The 22,236-nt window shown below is 33.1% G+C and overlaps 1 protein-coding gene across 12 annotated transcripts in view; it reads left to right on the top strand.

The window, feature by feature from the left end:
* ODF2L (outer dense fiber of sperm tails 2 like) overlaps nt 1-22,236 on the top strand; it is a 120,138-nt gene that overhangs the window by 88,280 nt on the left and 9,622 nt on the right. For 9 of the 12 annotated variants that reach the window (XM_049111725.1, XM_049111724.1, XM_049111726.1 and 6 more), the window contains 11 exons: nt 1,467-1,639; nt 3,617-3,749; nt 4,441-4,569; nt 6,010-6,069; nt 6,174-6,245; nt 6,964-7,080; nt 10,148-10,333; nt 12,735-12,844; nt 13,796-13,931; nt 18,799-18,909; nt 20,259-20,363. In XM_049111725.1, the coding sequence (XP_048967682.1) occupies nt 1,527-1,639; nt 3,617-3,749; nt 4,441-4,569; nt 6,010-6,069; nt 6,174-6,245; nt 6,964-7,080; nt 10,148-10,333; nt 12,735-12,844; nt 13,796-13,931; nt 18,799-18,909; nt 20,259-20,363 (1,272 nt within the window). In that variant the 5' untranslated portion in view covers nt 1,467-1,526. The remainder of the gene's footprint in view (nt 1-1,466; nt 1,640-3,616; nt 3,750-4,440; nt 4,570-6,009; nt 6,070-6,173; nt 6,246-6,963; nt 7,081-10,147; nt 10,334-12,734; nt 12,845-13,795; nt 13,932-18,798; nt 18,910-20,258; nt 20,364-22,236) is intronic. The other 3 variants (XM_049111727.1, XM_049111729.1, XM_049111730.1) reach the window with 3 other exon arrangements.

A 22,236-nucleotide genomic window follows, 5' to 3' on the forward strand; every position in this document is an offset into this window, starting at 1 on the left:
GGAACCAAACAGATCAGTAGGTGATAGTACTGTTGATTGCAGTGACTTATCCAGATCATATTCTTCTTCACTCTTAGGTTTGGTTTTTCATTGATTTTGTGTATCCATCTATCTTTTTAATTCTTTAAGACTTCAGATAGCTCAAAATACTTAAAATATTGTTACGCCCTACTAACAGATGTTTCAGATTTGCAGCATTCTAGTAGATCATCTTAGACTATCAGTAGATTAGTTAGCAGTTTCATTTGTACATAAGTTGCTGGTATTTCAAAAATATGAGCATGCTTTTCTTTGGTCTCTATCCTAAATATTTGTTTCTGTGGTGTATAGAACCTTCAGACAAAAATAAATGCATTTTTATAGATACTTTCAAAGTGTCGTTTAAAAATATGAGTAATTTTCAATCTATAATTTCTTCATATCTACTTACAGTATTGAAAATTCTTGAACAAATATATAATACTGATTTAGAAAAATAAATTACAAAGACATGAAATATCTCTGAAAAATTGCGGAAGATCTTAAATATAGTATTTGATTTTGTATAAATATGAAATGAAGTTCAGGGAGACACCAGATATTAGAGTTGTGAAAACATAGCTTTAATGATTGCTAAAGCACTAATTCATTACTTAAAATGGAACAGTTCCTTTTTTTTTTTTTTTAAATACTTTATTATTCATTAGAGACAGAGAGAGGCAGAGACATAGGCAGAGGGAGGAGCAGGCTCCCTGTGGGGAACCTGTTGCAGAACTTGATTCCCAGGATACCGGGATCACAACCTGAGCCAAAGGCAGATGCTCAACCACTGAGCCACCCAGGTGTCCCAAAATGGAACAGTTCTGAAGAAATTCATGAGTATTCACAGTTGAAAAATGACATCTCTAAGTTGGAATGAAAATAGTAAAACTTAAAAGTATTATCATCTGTCTATTCATTATCACTAAAGAATATCCTAGATTGAGCTGGGAAATAGGAATGAATTAATTTTGTAAGGTCTACTTTGAAAAGAATAATTTAATCTTATTGTAGCAATTGTTGCCAAATACTCTCAAAGGTATATTAAATTTCTACTATTCTAGGCATACAGAACATACATTTCCTATTGGGTAGATATAATGAAACTAAGGATCAGAGTTACCCATATTTTTATATTTCTTTTCTAGTTTGACTGGATTAAGATATTATAATACTTAAGAAATATATTAATAAAAATTTCTATATTGTGGTTATATGGAAAATAATGGGCCTTTTGGAAACTGTGTATGGAATTGGCAATTGTGGAATGGTTGTGTAATGCAGTTTTGACACTTTCTGAATTAGTATCACAATGAGTAGCGGTTGTAATTTCTATTTTGCCTCTAAAATATTATTCTTTAACATGTTTAGGATTTTTATTTTATAGGGTAATGACAGTAAAAAGAACCTACTGAAATGATAAGTTTAATAACTAAAATATTTCCTAGCTTTCAGCTTAGGAGGAGGAGTCGTTGTGGAAGCCAACTCTAAATCCATTTATCAAATTTATGGAGAAGCCTGCGGTTGATGGAAGTCATTCAGAAGAACTATGTTCTCATTTTACAACTACACCAGAGAATGAACATTTACCACAGGCTGCCAGTGAAAGTCATCTCAGCTGGTATTCTTAATAATGGCAGGAGATATCTAATTTTCTGATTTTACATTTTATGTTTTGTCCATACTGTAAATTATTTGACTGAAATACAGCATTCTCTCAAGAGTATCTTCTTCAAGTCTAGCAGTTCATATATTTATTTAACCTGATTACAAATGTACTAATTTAGCATAATTGGGCTAGTTTTTTGGAATCTTAAAGCATAAAAAATAAATGCCTTATCTATTGAGAATTATTAGAATAATAAGCCTTATAACTAAAGTAAATGAAAATAGAAATAGTATGGAATATTGGAAATGGAGTTGATGAGTACTTATTTACTGTTTATTTGGAACATTGTTATATAACAAATACCTCTCCCATTTTGCTTTCTTTTTTAGAATAAGGTATTCACAGAGTGCCTGAGTGGCTCAGTGTCCAACTCTTGATTTCAGTCAGGTCATGATCTCAGGATCCTTTGCTTGAGCCCCACATTGGGCTCCATGCTTGGTTGGGAGTTGGCTTGAGATTCTCTCTTTCCCTCTCCTTCTCCCCCCCATCCACAAAAATAAATAAATAAATAAAATCTCTAAAAAAAAGAAAGAATAGGGAATACAGTCGCTATTTATATGACTCATTGCTCACCAAAATGACAGTCTTTTTTTAAATTAATTTTTTAAAGATTTATTTATTTGAGAAAGAGAGAGCAGGAGTAGGGGGAGCAGGTCCCTCAGCAGGGAGCCGCCTCAAGGTCTAATCCCAGAACCCCGGGATAATGACCTGAGCCAAAGGCAGATGCTCAACCAATAGAGCCATCTGGGCACCCCATAAAAAGACAGTCTTAAAATACCATTATTGTCACCTTGGTAGTATAATCCAGCTTCTAGTTTAGAATGTTAAAGTGACAGTTATATTTGGTCATATATAACCATTCTTGACTTTCTTCTGCCCATCATTTTTAATAATCGATAACTGTCATATAGCCAGCATCTTACACCTATAACATTAAACAGCAGTAATTAACACAGCCTGCTTTGTGACATAGCCTCCCATCAGCTGTTGATGAGTGATTATATCACGTTTTGTAAAAGAAAAATGCTGGGCAGCCCCGGTGGTGCAGCGGTTTAGCGCCGCCTGCAGCCTGGGGTGTGATCCTGGAGACCCAGGATCAAGTCCCACATCGGGCTCCCTGCATGGAGCCTGCTTCTCCCTCTGCCTGTGTCTCTGCCCCTCTCTCTCTGTCTCTATGAATAAAATCTGAAAGAAAGAAAGAAAGAAAGAGAGAGAGAGAGAGAGAGAAAGGAAGGAAGAAAGAAAGAAGAAAAAGAAAGAAAGAAAAGAAAAGAAAGAAAGAAAAAGAAAGCTAGCTAGCTGCCTGTTAAAGACAAAATGCTTTCCTATCACTTGGAATTTTATTTATAAATACTGAAAAGGTTCCTTCAAACTAGTTACATGTAGGTTTTGACTTCAAATAACTCTGTTCATATAAAAAATGTAAGTGAAATAGAGTATTCTCAAAAATTTTTTAGACTCAAAAGGAGTTTTGAGATTTGGAGAGCTTTAGTTTTTTGTGTCCCATTTGTTTAGCTTATTGTTCCTCTGGAGGAATTTTTTTGCAAAGAACAGGAAGTTTCAAGAAAGCTTTTGGGAATAAGGTCTAGAAAAATCTTTCGGATTTGGAATAGGGAGAAGAAAGGGAAGTAAAAAAGACACATACATTCTATTAAATAATTACAAAGTAGCACAGTGAAGTATTTCTGTTGGTTTTTGTGTTTACATATCTAAACATTTTAAAAACTATTTTTCTGTGTTTATTAAGTATAGAAAAATAGGGGAGTATAGGAAAAATTTCACAGATTTTCAGTGACAATTTATTGTTACATTTTGGAAGGAGTTTTTGGAACTGTAATATTTAGTTAAACTGTGCTATATTTGCATAAAAAGTATGACTAGTTTATGTGACAGATTTAACTTAAATTTTATTTGTGCATATCTAATTAGTCTAAAGCAAGACAGACTGAATGAAGAGACTGACCTGGAAGCAACATTTAAGGAAGCTGAGTTGGCAACTTGTTCTGTAGAATTATTTTTGCCATTATTTAAGGATACCGTTGAAGAGATTAGTTTTGAAAATGTGAGTACTTATGAAAATCTAATAAAATGGACAGTTAGCATAATACTAATGTATTAACTGCAGTGTTATGTATTAACTGCAGTGTTATGTCTTAATATAGTTATGCTCACATATTGATATTTGATATTAAAAATTGCAGGTTTATTAGTTGTCCTTATTTCTACGTCATTAACTGCAGTTCTTCAAAGATAATCTCAGGCATGCGCTTGTTAAGAGGCTAAGCTAGGAAGTATATAACGTGGTGCTTGACTTCCCTGAAGTTGAACTAGAGAGTCAACATTTTCCAGAGTGACTTTAAAGTAAAATATTCCGTGATATGGGATATATCTATCTTCTATAGTGTTATATGGCATAGAAACCTGTATTCTAAAATTTCAGTGTACTAAAGTTTGAGACAAAAAAAAAAAATAGATTGTATTCTATTAGCTTTATATAAATAAATGCCTGAAATACTTAGGGCTTAAGTCCTTATTTTGATTTCATTACTTTAATATATGATGTAAGATCCTATTTACTACAAAGAAACTTGGCAAAATTTGCTTTTACTATATGCAAAAATGATTTTGTTACTAGAATAAAGTATTCTTTGATAATAGCAACATTATATTTTAGAAGTGTCTTAATGCTGTATGTTTTAAATTTTTTTTAATGGTGTATCTTAAAATGTGTATGTGGTTCTTATATTTGGTAGGCTAATCTTTTTGCATCCTCTTTGAAGAAGATTTCTAAACAGAAGGAAATATTAACAAAAGAATTAGACACTTTCAAACGTGTAAAACAAGCTTTAGAACATCTTCTTAGAAAGACAGAATCCCAACAAGTAAGGAACCCTAAGCACTAATCTAATAGATACATTTCTCACTTGACGGATTTACTATTTCTGAAACTGTAGAAATTGAATTATTGGCATATTTGAAATGGAAATAATTCTTGAATTTTTGTTTGAAATGGCAATCATTAAACCAAACCTTATTCTTAACATTTCACAAATAGTTCTACGTAAAAACAGCATGTTTATAAGTACTTTGAGTATTTTTTATCCCCAAATTTTTCATTGTTTGTCATATTTCATTTTAGCTGATCACAATAAAATTTTCTTAGAATTGAAGTTCCTTTGTATGATTGCATTCATACATTCATTTATTTTGGGGGGTAACAGTTTGTTGAGAGATAATTCACATACCATACAATTCACCCACTTAAAGTGTACAATTCAGTAGTTTTTAGTATATTCCCAGAACTGTGCAGTAATCACCATAGTCAATGTTAGAGCATTTTCATCACCACAAAAAAGAAACCCCACATCCTTTAGAAGTTTGCCTACCTCCCAACCCCACCCATCCCTCCTTACCCTATTATCTACTTTCTGTTTTTACAAATTGCTGACTCTACACAGTTCATGTACATAGAATCATACAAAATGTGGTTCTTCATAACCAGCCTTTCATTTAACACAATGCCTTCCAAGGTTCATCCATGTTATAGCACATGTCAGTACTTCGTTTCTCTTTATTACTGAATAATAATATTTCATTGTAGACCTATTCCATTTTTATTTGTCCGTTCCTTAGATATTTGGGTTGCTTCTGCTTTTTGGCTGTTACGCATAAAATTGCTGTGAACATTTATTTACAAGTTGTTTATACCCAAGAGGAATGGAAATTTGTGTATGCCAAGCAATTCCACTCTGTACCTTTGCAGAGCCCAAAAGTGGGCTTCATGCAGTCCATGAGTCCTCTGAAATTGTTTGTGCAGTTATTCATTGTATGCGCATGGTATAAATGCTTTTGGGTGAAAGGAATTCATAGCTTTTTCACATTCTCAAGCAGGAGTCTGACTCTCAAAATGAATAAACATTTTTCTTTGTTCTCATTTAAAATGTCTACATAAAATTCTTTTACTAACATGCTGTAATTCTTTAAAAAAATTCTTACTTGCTAGAGTTAAGGTTTTTTATATTTTTTACCTATTTATAAACAGCACAATGAGCTTCCTTAGTATACACGATTTTTGTGGGTTTTGTGTCACTGGATTGTACCGTCTGAGATATTATTTAGAAATGAGTATATAATCAATTTCATAACCTGTGGACAAAAAGTGATTTGGAACACTTAGGCAAAAATCCATCTGATGACTTTTTAAAAAATCTGAAGTGGCATGATGGTTGTCCATATTAGTTTCTAAGTGATGCTTATTCTTTCTACTTTTTTATGTAGAGAAATATGTTTGTCAATACTGATTTATAACATTTTTTTCATAGGCAGGGGACAGTTTATCCAGCATGTTAGAGAAGCTAACTCATAATGAAAATGAAAATACTGTAAGTCTTTTTATACTTGGTGTCTACTCTGACATTTTTATTTATAACTAGCCAACATTAACCATATTGTGATATTTTTAACTCTTACATTATATTTGCTGAAGAATCTTAAGAAGAGGGTACTTGAAAAGGAGACCTACATTCAAGAACTTTCTTGTTTGTTTCAGAATGAAAAGGTAAGCAAATTTTGAGCTTAATTCATCATCTTTTCTTAATATTGACTCCTTCTTTTCCTTTTTTCCCATCCTGGCCCCCATATCCTCAGAAATAGACACAGAAAGGTTTTTATATTTGGATATTTTACAAGTTTTCTTAAAGTTTCTTTTTAAAAGATTCTTATGGTATTTAAGTCAGGGTAATTGGCATAAATCACTATACATAGGAACTATGAATAAATTTGTATTTCAATTGGGCAGCCCAGGTGGCTCAGCGGTTTAGCACAGCCTTCAGCCCAGGGCGTGATCCTGGAGATCCAGGATTGAGCCCCACATCAGGCTCCTTGCATGGAGCCTGCTTCTCCCTCTGCCTGTGTCTCTGCCGCTCTCTCTCTCTCTCTCTCTGTGTCTCTCATGAATAAATAAATAAAATCTTAAAATTGTATTTTTAATTTTAGTATAAATTAAGGAATTTTAGGGTTTGTAGGAACATTTTAGATATAATTTACTTAAAATAGGTAAGAATTTTTAAAAGATTATCAGGAGCCATTAAATAAAAGGGGAAATGGGGAAAATAGCCCCATGGTTTTATATAAAATTTATAATGGGGGAGGTCATGGTTAATGTAAAGTGGTATTTTGCTTATGTCAACTTTTTAGATCATGTCTAAATATGGATAAAGTTAGAGATTATGAAGAAACATATCAACACTTCTTTTTGTTTGTTTTCTCTGTTACAGGCAAATGCTTTGAAAGCAAACCGTTTTTCACAGTCAGTGAAAGTAGTACATGAACGACTACAGTTCCAAATTCATAAAAAGGAAGCAGAGAATGATAAATTAAAAGAATACATAAAGGTTATAAATATTCAGTCATTTTTATAGTTTAAGTGATAAAATTAATGAACAAGTATAAAGCCCTTCCTTAGTTCTGGAATTCAGTGGTTTTGGAAGAATTCAATTTAAGTGTTGCCATGGGAAATACATATTTGAGGCAAATCTTAAGATTTCTGGCCTATCTAGAGATTTGGTCCTAAAATCCCAAGATAAAAATGGTTTCTCTCTTTAATACTAGAGTAGGAAGGATTTATGGAGCTTTTAAAAATCTTTTTCATTATATAGTTAATTGATGTTTATTGTGAAAAATATGTTAAGTATAAAAGAGAAAATTAAAATAACTTAAAAACACTGAAACCGTTATTAATATCTTGGGATATAATGTCTGTTTGCAAAATCTACACATAAATACATACTTTTAGTAGGCATTCGGTATATGTTTATTATTTTTGTGTTTGTCACTAATGGTAGCAACTTTAAAATTACTTAGCTTTGGTGTTTAGAAAACTGAGTAACATTCTTGTGATGCAGTTTTTTAAGCAATGTAAGTAAGGGGAATATTTTGCTTTAAACTCAGTGGTTTCAATATTCTTCTGGAAGCTTCACTAGCTTCACTAGCTTCACTTTGAAATAAGAATTTGAGGTTGCTATGACATGACACAAGCTAACTAGATCTATTGTCATTATTTTTGCCAAAAGAAAAAAAGCAATATTCTCACTTGGAGAAAAGAAGTGTACAAAGATAACTCCTATTAAGTGTGAGGACATCTGTATTAAATTTCTGTTTGCTTTGCGCTCCTGAATCATAGCAGATGTTTGCAACCTACGACATGTTTCAAGACTGCACTGGGGATGTTTGGGTTTTTTTTTTTTTTCCTTCAAGGACGAAAAACTTTTGCCCAGTAAGGAGACATTTAGCAGGCTGACAGGGAATGTAAGTTTTGTCCTTTGTCTTCTACAAGATCTTAAGCACTTCCCCCAAGGACTCCCTGTGCCCTTTGCATAGGTGACCTAGGGCATTACAGATGAACTAGAGTTGATATTGCATTACTGTACCATAGTAAATACAATAGAATACATGTAATTTAACACCTCAGATAATCATCTATCACAATTTATCTTACACAAGTTTTAATTATGTCCTCAAATAGCAGTTGGGGAAGTTTTTGAAAGTATTTTCTTCAGTTTAAAAATGAAGTGATTTTTTAAAGTTAACAATTTTCATATGATCATTTAAAGAATATAAGACTAAAATCTTAAGATTTTGCCATGATATTCTGCTAATACTTTGAGTTTAAATTCTTTTACAAGAATCCTATTATTCAGAAATAATTACAAGAAGTTGCATTAGATTACTGATTTTTCTACCTTCCCTTTAACACAAATTTTGGAACTTAAGGCATTAAATAATTGGAGAGGCTCAGAGTTTAGTTCTTTGATTTAGGTTTCACAAGATTCTTTTGGGAGTACAAAGATAATGAACTCAATTTGGCAATATAAATCTCATTTAATATTTTAGTATTGACTCAATTGAGTCAATTCATTATATTAGGTCTCTAAAAAATTTAAATTACATTGTAGTTCTCTGAAAAGTAGCCCAAAGATACTTTAACCCATTTTTCTTTCCAGATCCTCATAATATAACAATTAGGGATAGAATGTTTTCACTATTTAGAAGACACTGGATAATTATCTTCATAATATGCAGCATGTAGAGTTTTTTGGAAATAGGGAAGGCAGATAGTTGACTTTAAATGGGTGTCCATTCATTTGGCAAAAGACTGTGAAGAGTTGTTTATTTTGAGACGATAAAAATAATTGGGAGAGTTTAGTATACTCCCTAACAGTGCTCAAATGTGGGATAGGCTAAATCTAGTGAGAAAGTCCTGACTGCAACCTTGTTCCAAAAAATTTATTTTACCTTTGGTGTTTAAAATGGTTAATTACTCAAAGTGTAGCAGTTATTCACAGTGTGCTGATGACACCCTGTGGTTTCATAGAGGAATGACAGCCGTATTTCCTGTGGAGTCTTAAGTAGACTTGTACTGTTCTTGGGCTTACTTGTTTTCCCTCAACTACTTATTAAAACATTTCATGTGAATTTTTAGTTTAAGTAGATTTCTAAAGACTAAGAGTATTTTGCTGCTTCTCTTAATTTACTGAGTTCACTTTTCAAAGAGGGCTAGTCTTAAATCTTATTTAATATGTACTTCTCAATCTAAATTTAAATGGAAGTTAAGAAACACAGTTTTTGTTGATCATGGAGTTAAATAGAAAAACCTAGTTATTTACTGTGACTCCTTTGATTTTTTTCATTAATATGATTGTCCAAGAAATATTAAACTAGAACCTAAATTCTGTAATAATTTAGCTTTTTTTTCAGTACTACACAACTTTCAAAAAATGGAAAAGTATTAAAATCTCAGGTCTCTAAATTCTTAGGTATTTCAGAGTCAAATACTTTAAATACAAAATCTGAAAATGATTTGAAATAAAAGCATGAAAATTATCACACTGAATTACATATATCATCCACCCAGCCTAATATTCTATTTCTAGTTATGTCACAAAGAGATATGTAAGGAAACAGTCTACATCTTTTGTCATCTATAGATGTCAGTCATATGTTGTTTAAGCCTTTATCATTTCAACTAAAGAGTCCTAACATATGCAGGGAGCTACTGATTCCTTTGAGCTTTGTGTATTTTGTTTGGATTGTTTCCAGTTCAATTATGGTTTTTTTGAACTTCAGTAACTAGTATGATGTATATATAATATTCTAGATCTGGAATTTTAATAAGTTCTAGTTAATTAAAAAGTTTTTAAAAATTGCTTGTACCATAATCACCAATATTAATATCTTTAAGAGTAGGATTAGTTTTATGTAGGCTTACATATTTTAAATTTGCATTCTATAGCTGATTATAAATAAACATTGGGAAACCACGTTTCTTTACTGTTTTGCTTTTTATTAATCCTATGATTAATTTTTTGATAAAATCTATGGAAGATTATTTATGTATTTTTACAATGTTTACACAAACATTGGAGTTCTAAAATAATTTAAGTACTACTAATATATTTTTAGAGCTTGGAAACCAAGATAGCTGAATGGAACTTACAAGTGAGGAAGAATAAGCATGAAGCTGTAGCAATGAAAGAATCAAGTAGGCAAAAAACTATAGCTCTAAAAAAGGCATCTAAAATTTACAGACAAAGGCTTAAACACTTTACTGGAGACATGGAAAACCTTACCTCCCAAATTAGAGATCAGGTAAGTATATACATTCTTTCTTAATGTAGTTAATATCATAATGCTTAATATCATAATGCTTAATATTAATGCTTAATATCTTAATGCTATTGATACTAGAAAAACTTTATTCACACTCTTTTGCTTAGACTTTATTTTGAAAGATTACATAAAGTGTCACTTGCATATTGAATTATATCAGTATTTTCTTGGGAACTTTATTAAAGGATCTGTTAAGTGTGTCCCAAAACATCTAGGGTAAACTAAGGGTAACACTTCATACATATTCTCCCTTGGAAATGGACAATGTACAATCGCATATTAAAAGTCCTGAGGAGGCCTTCAGTAAAAGTAAAACAGTATGACCAAGAGTTTTGAACTCAGAGTTTCTTACCACTTATTTAACCACAGAACTCTTGTTTTACCCACAAAACAACTCTTGGAACTGGTTCTAAGGAACACCAGTTTGGGAAATGCTGATTTATGTTACTAGACCATATGATTGTATTCAGTAATTCACTTCATTTGAACTCTGTAATGCACTTAAAGCCATTCACTGACGTAAACACACCATGTGAAAGTTATCGTTGGGTGTAGTACAAAGTTGAAAACTTGACTTAGTGCTTTGTTGTTTTTGATGAATTATATTTATTCAATTAGCAATTAACAAAATATTTACTCTCTTTAATGTCTCACGAGTAGTCCACCTCTTAAGATCTGATATTAAGACTTATAGAATTATTAGAGGCTTTTAGAAATGAAAGTGGACTTGCATAAACTCTTGTATAAACAAAGCAACTTCATATTTTATAAGTTTGAGTGTTAACACTTAAAGATGAACTACATTCAGAAGAATTTAACTAGAGAAATAGAATTGAGGACTAAGTTCAAAATCTAGGCAGTCATAAGATCTAGTTGAATGCCTGAAAATATTGAGTGGTAAGAGCTAATCGAGTCATTAACATTCTTGAGACATTATTGTTTAAATAGCATCATGTCACCCATAACCCAGATCATGGTACAGGAAGGCGCATCTGCTTTACATCTAGTGACTTTGGTTGAGGTACTTAACCTCTCTAAGATTCCATTTCCTCATCTATAAAATAGGAGATAATATTCCCATCTCATATGATTGTAGGGGTGAATAAATGAGAAAATATATGTTAAAGCACAGTGCCTAGCCATCCTACATTTTTACCATGTTAACCTCCTTTCTATTCCTCTAATGTGGAGAGTTTTATTGTTTGCTATTATCTCCAGCTGTAGTGTTCTTCTTGGATTCACAATAGCTGGTGTTTTTTGTTTTGTTTTGTTTTATCATTCAGGTATATTTTTAATGGACATCTCTTCAGAGGAGCTTTCCAATTTCTAAATATTTTTACATTATAGTATATTGCCCAACTTATCCTTCGTATATATATGGCCCAACTTATATACTTCATAGTGTAAATTAAAATTCACTTTATATAAAATATGAAAACAGAATACTAGACTTTATTCAATGTATCAACAATATTACTGTAAAAAAATGTAAACCAATAAAGTCTTGCACATTGTAGATGCTCAACAAATGGCTTGTTCTGTGACTGGAATGATGGAAGGACAGAAAGAAGCCCCCAATAAGTACTGACTGCTATCATTATTACTTCTGAGTCTTTTGATTAATAATTATTGATATTGTTGTCTTCCCAGTGAGTTTGTTGTTCTCTAGAATGTAGACAGGGACACAATAACTATAGCTCACCAGGTGGGTTATAAAGAGTAGATTCATTTGACAGTTACTTGTTGAGAGTCTTCTGTGTGTCAGGCACTATTCAGGGTCCTAGCAATGAACAATACAGACAAAAATCTCTACCTCTGGGAGCTCACATTCAAAGTGGAATAGCCACCACAATAATCTTCATCTCTTTGCTGACGATAATGGTGTTTGAAGGTCAGCAGGGGTGACCTCTACAAAGCAGCTTGACATCATTATAGCTACAATAAATAAGGCTCCATTACTTAATGCTGTGGAATTATGGAATTTCAGAAAGTTTCTGTATATATCATAGAGGGCTTCTTGTCTGATGCTTATGTAGTGTTAGCATTTTCCAAATATAGAATGCAAAATGAAAAGTTCAGGAAATAGGAAGGAAGTTATCTTCATTAATTATGAAAGGTTGATAAAAATAGTTATATTAACACCCTTAAAATGTTGTGTTGCTACTGCTGCTACACACATATAAAACAATACTAATATAAAGATTTTATTAGCATTTACTTTAAAAGTTTCCTATATTCAGAGTTGTACACTAAAATTTTCTATATCAAAAGCCCCATTCTTTATAGGATACGGGTTTCCTTGTTTGTATTGTATTTGTGTTTAGAGCACAAAACCAAAGTGTTATTCAATTACAAGATGAGTACTTGATGTATTTTTTAGGAAGCCAAGCTGTCTGAAACAATTTCAGCTTCCAATGCCTGGAAAAGTCATTATGAGAAAATTGTAATAGAAAAAACTGAATTGGAAGTTCAGATTGAAACAATGAAAAAGTAAGAAAAAAAATTTAGAATCTTTTTATGGTTTAGTAAGAAGTGTTTTCTGTTCGTTCCTCTTTAAGCAGTTTGCGTTTTGGTTCTTCTGGGTTACATGTGGAGAAGTTTGTCCGTATGATTTGATGTTTTTGCTATTTATAATTTTAAAAACTTTTATTCTATTCTAAAAATACAATAAAATGATTACCCATTGAAAAGTGCCTTGGTGTTCACATTTTGAACTTTGTAGGTTAGTATTTTGAATTGGATTTGTGTCACCTGTTATTTGTAGTAATTGTTAATGCTATTTTATCTTAAAATGGAAGTGATATTTCTCTACTAATTAAGAATGTGAAAATAAGAGTATATAATGGAGCTTGCAATAAAAAAACACAAATGCTTTCAAAATCTGAAAAACTATTGTTCCTTAAAGTGCTTTAATTGCATGACAAAGAAAGTCAATGAGTAAAAATGCCTATCTTTTATGCTTTGAAATTTATTATTGATAAACTATGAACCCTGCACATTTGTTTTTAAATGTTTTATTTTCTGTATATCCTCTTCAATTTTATCATTGTAAGCTAGCATGGATAATGCTAGCTTCTAAAGGTGAGTTACTGTCTCACTTGATCCTTTTATTTAACCTTGGCTTTCAGGTTGTGTATATGTGTGTGCATATGTGTGAATGAGAGACAGATGTACCAAGGATGACAGTTCAGACATTTTGGAATAGCAAAGAGAATGTTGTGTAATTTTTCATTGGCATCATTAATGAGTAATTATTGCTAATCAAGGTTACTGAAGTAGTAACCTGGTAGATAATTGCTTCCTGTTCACCTTGTTCTGTGACTTGTCCTAACTTTTGAAAAAGCGTACCCTACCAACCTAATTTCAGAAATGCACTTAAAAAGCATTATTTGAATGAAAGTTTCCATGACTTTTATAAAACATATCCTCTATCTCATAAAGGCAAATTACTAATCTTTTGGAAGACCTAAAGAAAGTGGAAGACCTTGGAAAAAATTCTTGTGAAGAAATTCTTAGAAAACTTCACTCAATTGAATATGAAAATGAAACTCTGAATCTTGAGAATACAAAATTAAAGGTAACGTGTGTTCTGGGGTGAAGGCTGGCTCAGTTGGTGCAGCATGCGACTCTTGATCTTGGGGTTGTGAGTTTGAACTCCACATCGGGTATAGAGATTACTTAAAAATAAAATCTTTAAAGAAAAAGGTAATGTGTGTTCGCATGTGTGTATGTGTATGTATAGTCTAATGACAATTCAGTAGAGGTAGCTGAAAATGATAGCATGCTTAGGATAATGCTCTTATGTCATTTTGTCCTTTATGTTTGTGAGGATATTAGAGTGTCAATATAATATGCAACTTCTAAAACTACATATATATCATATCTATATATCTATATATATACATATAGACACACATATTTGTATATAGATTTTTAAGTGTTTATAGATGTATACACAGAAACATTTTAAAGTTGTTTTCAGTAATATTACATAAGATTTATGAGGTTGAACAGCTGTCTTGACTTTTAAAAATTTGTTCTCCAATTTTAGCCATTGAATCATCCAAAATTACATTAACTTTAATGCATAAGATTTTTTTCTAGGTGTCATGGTTACGATAGGATATAACCTCAGGCCTGGTCTGTTTGAAACCAGAAAGTATGTTCCTGGCTGCTTCATAACCAGAAAGAATTTTCCAACTTAATCAAATCCAAGGGGTGATTGGTTTGTATGTGTACCGGAGGAAAAAATGGGGAAGAAGCTTTTGTACTTTCTGAGAAAAAAAAAAAAAAATTGAGTTCTCAATTAGAGATACATGTAACTGGATGAGACTTGATTAAAGATGATGGCATCATTTTCAGTTCTTTAATACTATTTTTGGAGGATAGTAAACAGAACACAGAAAAGAATCTATGTAAAGAAGGCCAGACTCGGCAGGAAGCCGATACAGCATCAGAGAACCAAGCCTCTTTTTTAGATCTCTCCTCTGCCATTCCTGGGTTATGACCCTCATGACCCAAAATAACTGCTGGAGCTCCAACCATCATAACCAAGTTTCAAACAATAGAATTGAAAGGGGGAAAAGATGAGTTATACTACCCCATCTCCTTTATTTCATCTCATCCTTCACCTCCTCTTAGGGAGACTGACTTCCTACAAGCTCCATACCACTCTACTCCTCTACTTATACAGGCGCATGACCCCTGCTAGGTACAAGGGAGACCAGGGAATGTAGTCTTCTAGTGATCCTAGGCTCTCGCCAAATATGAATGAATACTCCTTATTTCCTGCAATTTGTTCATGTTTTCCTGTATCTATTCCTATAGTTTTACTGTATTTACAGTTTGGAATCATTTTTCCTAGTATCAAAGACCTACCTTAGTTCACCTCAAATGCTATTTCCCTCCAGTCTTTTCAATTAGGATGAATTTGTCCTTATAAACTCCATCTTTGTATGCCCAGAATGTCCAGGGAAGATGTGACATACATTTAGCTCTTCATGAATATTTATTGAATGAATGCTTAAAATGTTTATCTTGGAAGAGGAAGCAATTTTATTTATTATGTTTATTTTCTCACTTTCCTTGATAACCTTCAGAAAGAAAGGATTAGAATAATATTTCATCAATTATAAATCTAATTTTTAATCACATGGCAAATGGAATTAATTTTAAATTACATAGTATAAAAATCATTGGGTTAAAGTTTACATTTTATATTCTATTAATAATTCAGAGACATGTATTTTTAATGCATTATTCTCTGGATTTTTGTTTAAGGAAAAAAACCTAGGTGTGTTTGGCATGTGCTTCTGCAATGTAAAAATTGCTGAGGTGTTGTACTTAGTTACTTTTAATGACTTTAGGGTAATTTTAACTTTTAATGTTTCAAATGAAAAAAGAATCTAGCTAATGTTGTTTCTAAGACCCAGTGACCTCTTTTCTTAAAATTGCAAGAGTCTATTTGGATGGCTGTAAGTTCTACTTGTTCATTATAAAGAGTTGAAAAAAAAAACCTAGAAAAGCATAAAGGGAAATACTTAAAAATCACTTGTAATCTCACAACTGAAACTTAAATTATTTTTAGCATATAGTTTTGGACTACTTCCAGGTTTTTGCTACTATCAGTAAAAATATGGGTAGTTTCTTTGAGTTTTTGCATATCTATTTTCTTAGGATAAATTTCTAGAACTGTAATTACATGGGCAAAAGGAGGCTCATTTTTAGTGTTGGTGTTATGTATTTCCAAATTACCCATCTAAAATGGGCCCCTATATTTTTTCCAGTAGTAGACAATTTTAAAACAAATCTCTTCAAATTCAGTAGGTAATCTCAACTAGTGTCGGGGCTTTAAGTACCATCTGTATCCTGGGGGCTCTCAAATTTATATTTCTACCTCGCCCCTGAATTCCAGACATATATTCTACTGCCTACTCGAAATCTCCACTTGGATATTTAATAGGTATCTCAAAGTTAGCATGTTTAAAATAGAACTCCTCTATTGCCCAGTATAGCTCATCCTACAATTGTCCTCATGTCAGTTAATGGCAGTCATCTGTGCTTATACCCGGTGTCATCGTTGACTCCTTTCTCCCACCTGCTTCTAGTCTGTCAGTGGATCTACTTCACACAGATGTAGGATTTGACTGCCTCTCTCCAGCACCACTGCTTTTGTCCTGGGTTAAGCCACCATCATCTCTCATAGTTACAGTAATTTCCTGAGCCCACTTTACTTCTGCCCTTGCCCCTGCAGTCAGGTTTCAGAGCTGCAGCAGAGTAGATCTCATAAAAATGTAAGTCAGACCATGTCACTGCTCCACCCAGAACCCTCCAATGATATCTGGTTAATAAACACCTAAGAAAGCATTGTTGCATCTGGCTTTCCAGTACTCCGCTGACTTCATCTCCTTCCATTTTCCCCTTCATTCTCTCCCTTCCTGCACATTGACCTTCTTGCTGGTTTTGCCCTAACTGGCCAGAGTGTCTCCCACAGTTGCTTTTCTCTGTGAGAATTCTCTTTCCCTAAAGAGCCACACTACTTCTTAGTGTTTGCTCAGAAGTCCCTTTCTCGGGAGGTCTCCCCGGCCCATCCCCAATATCCAGCTTTTGTGTAGGATACGTCTTACTTCACATTCTTGTTTCTGTTCATCTATCCATCCCCTTTTTGTCTGTCTATATGCAGAGTACATAAGCCCTATTAAGGAAAAGATTTTTTGGTTCCTTTTTCATTAATAGAAGAATATCCAGTGTCTAGAGCATTTTTCAATAACTAGTGAACATTTTTTCATGTATTTATTGATCATTTACATTTCTGCCTTTATAAATTACCTACTCATTGTCCTTTATATGTCTTCTAATTCATAAGAACTCTGTATTAAGGGTATTAATCCTTTGTCATAATTTGTTACTATTTTTAACATTTTGTTTGCCTCTTAAATTTTGAAGAGGCAATGAAGTTTGGAGAGATATATTTACACATATGTGTGGATGAATTTTTTTTTTCTTTTATGGCTTCTGCTATGTCTGTCACATTTCTGCATATCTTACAAGTAGAAGCACTGACTGCCTGCAATCCAGACTATCATTTCAAGGATGTTTGTATAGCGAGCATCCTTGGAAGACAGCAGTGTTTTCTTATCAAAGGGTAGACGTGCTTACTGCCTGATGAGAGATCTGGGCTCCCTAAACTTGGGGTTGCTCCTCTGCAGTGATCTCACTATGTGTGCAGGTGTCATCTGGCCCTCACTGTGTTGCCCTGGGGGAACTGGGGCTTAGGAAACAAATGCAAATCTGACAACTGGCTACTGCTATTGCTGTAATCAAGTTTTGTGTCTCTGACTCAGGAGTCTCATGTCTTCTGCTAGCATACAGATTCCCAAATCTGTGTGTTCCAGGTAACTTATCAACTTGGAAGGCAAAATCTCAAACCCTTACAGTGTTTGATATTTTCTTTTGATTTTATGCTTAGTAGGGTTGCAATCCTAAAATCAAAATTTTAGTAGTATCCTCTGTGAAAATTTTTGACTTTATTTTAAAAATATAAATAAATATAAAAAATTATGTTGGAGATAAGTAGTTAATCTATTTTCTTTCTATGAGTTAACAGTCATTACCATTATTTAGTGATCCATATTTTCCTCATTGGTTTAAAAATTCAAACTTTATCATATACTAAATATAATTTTAGTGTATTTTTCTGATTTTGTTCCATTAACCTTTATATTCTTATGTTGGTATCCTAAAATTTTTAGTTCTTTGTACCTCTTAAAATCTGATAAGTACTGAGATTTTCTACCTTAATATTCCTTTCAGAATTAGCCTTTCCCATTTATTTTTCTGTATGAGTTTTATCTTTTTTTATTTTTATTTTTTTAAAGATTTTATTTATTTATTCATTAGAGACACAGAGAGAGAGAGAGAGGCAGAGACACAGGCAGAGGGAGAAGCAGGCTCCATGCAGGGAGCCCGACATGGGACTCGATCCCAGGTCTCCAGGATCACGCCCTGGGCTGCGGGCGGCGCTAAACCACTGCGCTACCAGGGCTGCCCTCTGTATGAGTTTTAAAATTAATTTTTTCCTCTTCCCCCTACTCCCAACTGTTAGATTTTTGGTTGAAATTGCATTTAAAGTGTTAATCATTTGGAAAAAAACTGGTATGCCAATAGTATCAAATCTTCCCATCTAAGAACATGGTCTATTTCCCAAGTCTTTCTTTGTCAGGAAATTTTAAAATTTTAAAAAATATGTCTTACATAAGTCTTACTATAGTTATTCATAAGTATTGTTAATTTTTGAAAAATCTTGAATTTAAGTGGTAATTATATGCAATAAATGTGATTATCTTATTAACCTTTTGATAAATGAGTATGTTTTTATAATGCTAGCACTGGAGTATAAATGAATACTAATGATTTATAAAATATATTTATATTTTCCTTGCTAGACTACGCTTGATGCTTTGAAGGATGAGGTTGTTTCTGTTGAAAATGAACTTTTAGAATTGCAAGAAGTAGAAAAACAACAGAAAGCCCTTATTGAAGTATATAAAACTCAGGTGACTATTGCACTGATTTTAATGTTAAATTATATATATACATACACACACACACACACACATATGTTATAGAGCTGTGATAGAATATATGTCCCAGGTATTTTTTAAGGTCCCATATATCATTATAAGTAGATGATTCTGCTGATTCCTGATTCAGACGTTGACTGTGTATGTATTGGCTATTCCTAAAAGTAGATCTAAAATTAGTTACATAGGTATAATGTGAACCTTCTGTATAATCTTGTTAAATTTAGTTATATTTATTTGTCATCTTATATTTTTAATGGTATTTACAAAGCATAATGACTCCCTTCTAGGGTCATTAAAACTCAGTACTCTCTCTTTCCTGATAAATAAAATTCTGATTTACTCACACGAAAGACCTGGAAGAGAATATGAAAATACATGTGGTGTGGAATAGAGCAGTGTTCAATGGCAATTTATGCAAAACCTTATGTTTTGGAAACATAGTATTCAAGAAAAACTTTATGAGAAAGATGGGACTTATCCAGGTCCTTCCTTTAGCAGTGGTAACAATCTGGTCAATAAAGAGCTAGATTTTACTAGCAGAGAGAGCATTTGAATTAAGCGTAATGAATTATTAAAGGTAAAAGGTAAATTTTAAAGGTTAAAGCTTAAGGAGGGCATTCTGTAGATAAGTAGGAAAGAAGTTCATCTCGATGGTTTAGATGGGAAGATGGAGTTTGGACATCCAGTGAGAATACTGCAGTCATGAAGAACTTACCAGAGGTAGGGTAGAGGCTGTGGTGCACTGTGGCCCTGTTACTGAGAATGTCAGCTAGGTCCTCCAACTGAGTATTTGGGTTTAATTCTTAGCAAGAATAACATGCATGTTCTAGGCTCTGGGCTTTGTATAAAGGGCTCAGGCTTTTTTTTTTTTTTTTTTTTAGCATTGTTTTGGAGTGTAAAATAATTGGTATAGGAGCTAGTTTGGACCAGAGGTTGATTTTTATTTTTTAAACAAAAATGTATTTTGTTTAATAAATGTGACTTTTCCCAAATCTGCATGTGGACGTACATGTCAATATTTCAATTACTTCTTGGTCTCCAGATTTTTTTTTATTTCTTTAAAGTGATATTGACCTGCAAATAAAGATCTCGCTAATATTCAGCCTCAAGGAGAGTCTAGAAGTACTAATGGGAAAAGACAAATCATAAAAGGATTGTGTATTGGAGTAGAGCACTGAGTGAGGAATGGCATTAGGTAAAGATGCTGAGGGTATTGATAAGGAAATGATTTGTTTATAATTAAAAATTCAAATGTTTAGCTTTTTATTTTACATTAAGGTCTTAATAAAATGTGTTACTCTAATATATTTTATTTTCAGATACAAAAGTTGCAAGAAGCAGCTGAAATGCTGAAAAGCAGATGTGGAAATTTGCTACATGAAAATAACCTAATTACAAAAAACAAAAATAAAAAATTAGAGAAGGTGAGTTTGATGTTTTAAACAATCAAGTAATACTTATATTTTTGTACTTTATGAGTATTATACATATTCCTTCATTGTAGTCATTTTCTTTAGTCTTGACCTAGGAATTATCTGTCTTAAGTCTCTGTAGGAGTTTGTTTTCTAAGGAGATAATGTTTCTTCCAGGCTTGAAATGTTTGTTTGTATGAATGTTTTTTTACTTTTTCCTTAATATTTGGAAAATAGCGTAAATGTTTAATTTTTCTGATATAAGAGCAGACTCACATATCTCAAAAAAAAATGGTTATCACTTATCATTGGCTTCATCAGCCATAAATATGGAAACTAGAGTAGCTCTCATTTTTAATCCCACCTTTTTGTTTTTGGTACTAAATCTTTTGTGTCTAAAAGCAAAGTAAATATTCTCTGCTAAGTGCTTTTTGGAAGAAAAATAATATTTTAAAAAAACAGCAACATTTCCTTTTTTGTCACCCCATTGCAACAGAATGAGGGAAAGGCCAGTATTGGCAAGTTTTGATGTTTTTGTGAATATTTTTAACTTTTTAAATGAAACCGCATCTCTCTTTGGGTCTTCTCATGTTGTTTTGGTAAGGAAGCAGTGAAAGTCGTAGGACACTGACTCCTGGCTGGAGAGGTCATGGGATGTTACCAGGCACTTCCAAGTGAGTTTAAAAAGGTGACTGTCTGCATTGCCCCCACTTCTTGGGATTGAGAAGTCTGAGTGAAGCACAGTGTGAAGAAGAGGTCAGCCAGAGCAGGCATTCTGCTGGTTAAACAGAGATAAAGATAGCCCACCAAACATGCAACTTACTACTTTCTTAGAATTACTTTTTACCTATTTTTAGCAGCACATCTAGCATTTCATGTGTCCTGGTCTCTCTTTCTCACAAGACACACCACCGCAAAGGTCTCCTCTTTTGCTGGGCAGCACTGTAAATAAAAGTCTATTAAAAAACCTGTTCAGAAGGCTGATGGGGCACAAGCCTGTGATTTTCAGATACAGTGAGGTCACAGTGTCTTCTAACTGGTATTAAACCAGAAAGGTCATTTTTTATGAGGCACTTTTTCCTTTTCCTTTTCTACTGTTAAATCTTCTGGTGTTCTCATGAGCTCTTGGGTGTTTGGGGACCCAGAGGTATGCTTTGTTCTTATTTTATCTTTTGTGATCAAGAATGCCAGATGTGCACAGTAGCTCTTGGTGTTCCCTGTCTTAAGGCAAAAGTCTGGCTTTTGTGTTTTCCTCCCTATAAACATCCTAAATGCCCTAAGTCTGGTTATTTTTTCTTAATTGTGAAACATTTCTTAGGGTTGCTTCTTGTCACATCTCCACAAAAGTGCCACTGTGAGGCACTTCAGTAGCCAAAGAGATGAATATAGGTACAAGTAGAGAGACTTGTTCATAGTAATATTAATGATGAAATGACCGTCTACTGAGGACTGATCATATTAGCTATCTTAACATAATACCCAGTAAACCCCACCAATCTGGACTAAAATGAGTGCAGCAAGGCTGTTCTAATTGAAATATCTGAGTTACAAGATTGAATGACAAAGTGACAATTACTTTAGACTGTTGGCTGGACAGTGGAAAATGGCCATACCAGCTTTACTAGTAATAATTATGCTTCAGGGCTGCCTGGGTGGCTCAGTCGGTTCAGCGTTTGCTTTTGGCTCAGGACATGCTCACAGGGTCCTAGGATTGAGCCCCGCATCGGGCTCCCTGCCCAGTGGGGAATTTGCTGCTCCCTCTGTGCTCATTCTTTCTGTCTCTTTCTCTCTTGCTCTCTCTCAAATAAACAAATAAATAAATCTTAAAAAAAAAAAAAAAAAGACTATGCTTGAATATAAATGACAGGATTCAAAAAGTTTGCTT

This window comes from Canis lupus, chromosome 6, assembly GCF_003254725.2.
Source record: "Canis lupus dingo isolate Sandy chromosome 6, ASM325472v2, whole genome shotgun sequence".
NCBI lineage: Eukaryota > Metazoa > Chordata > Mammalia > Carnivora > Canidae > Canis > Canis lupus.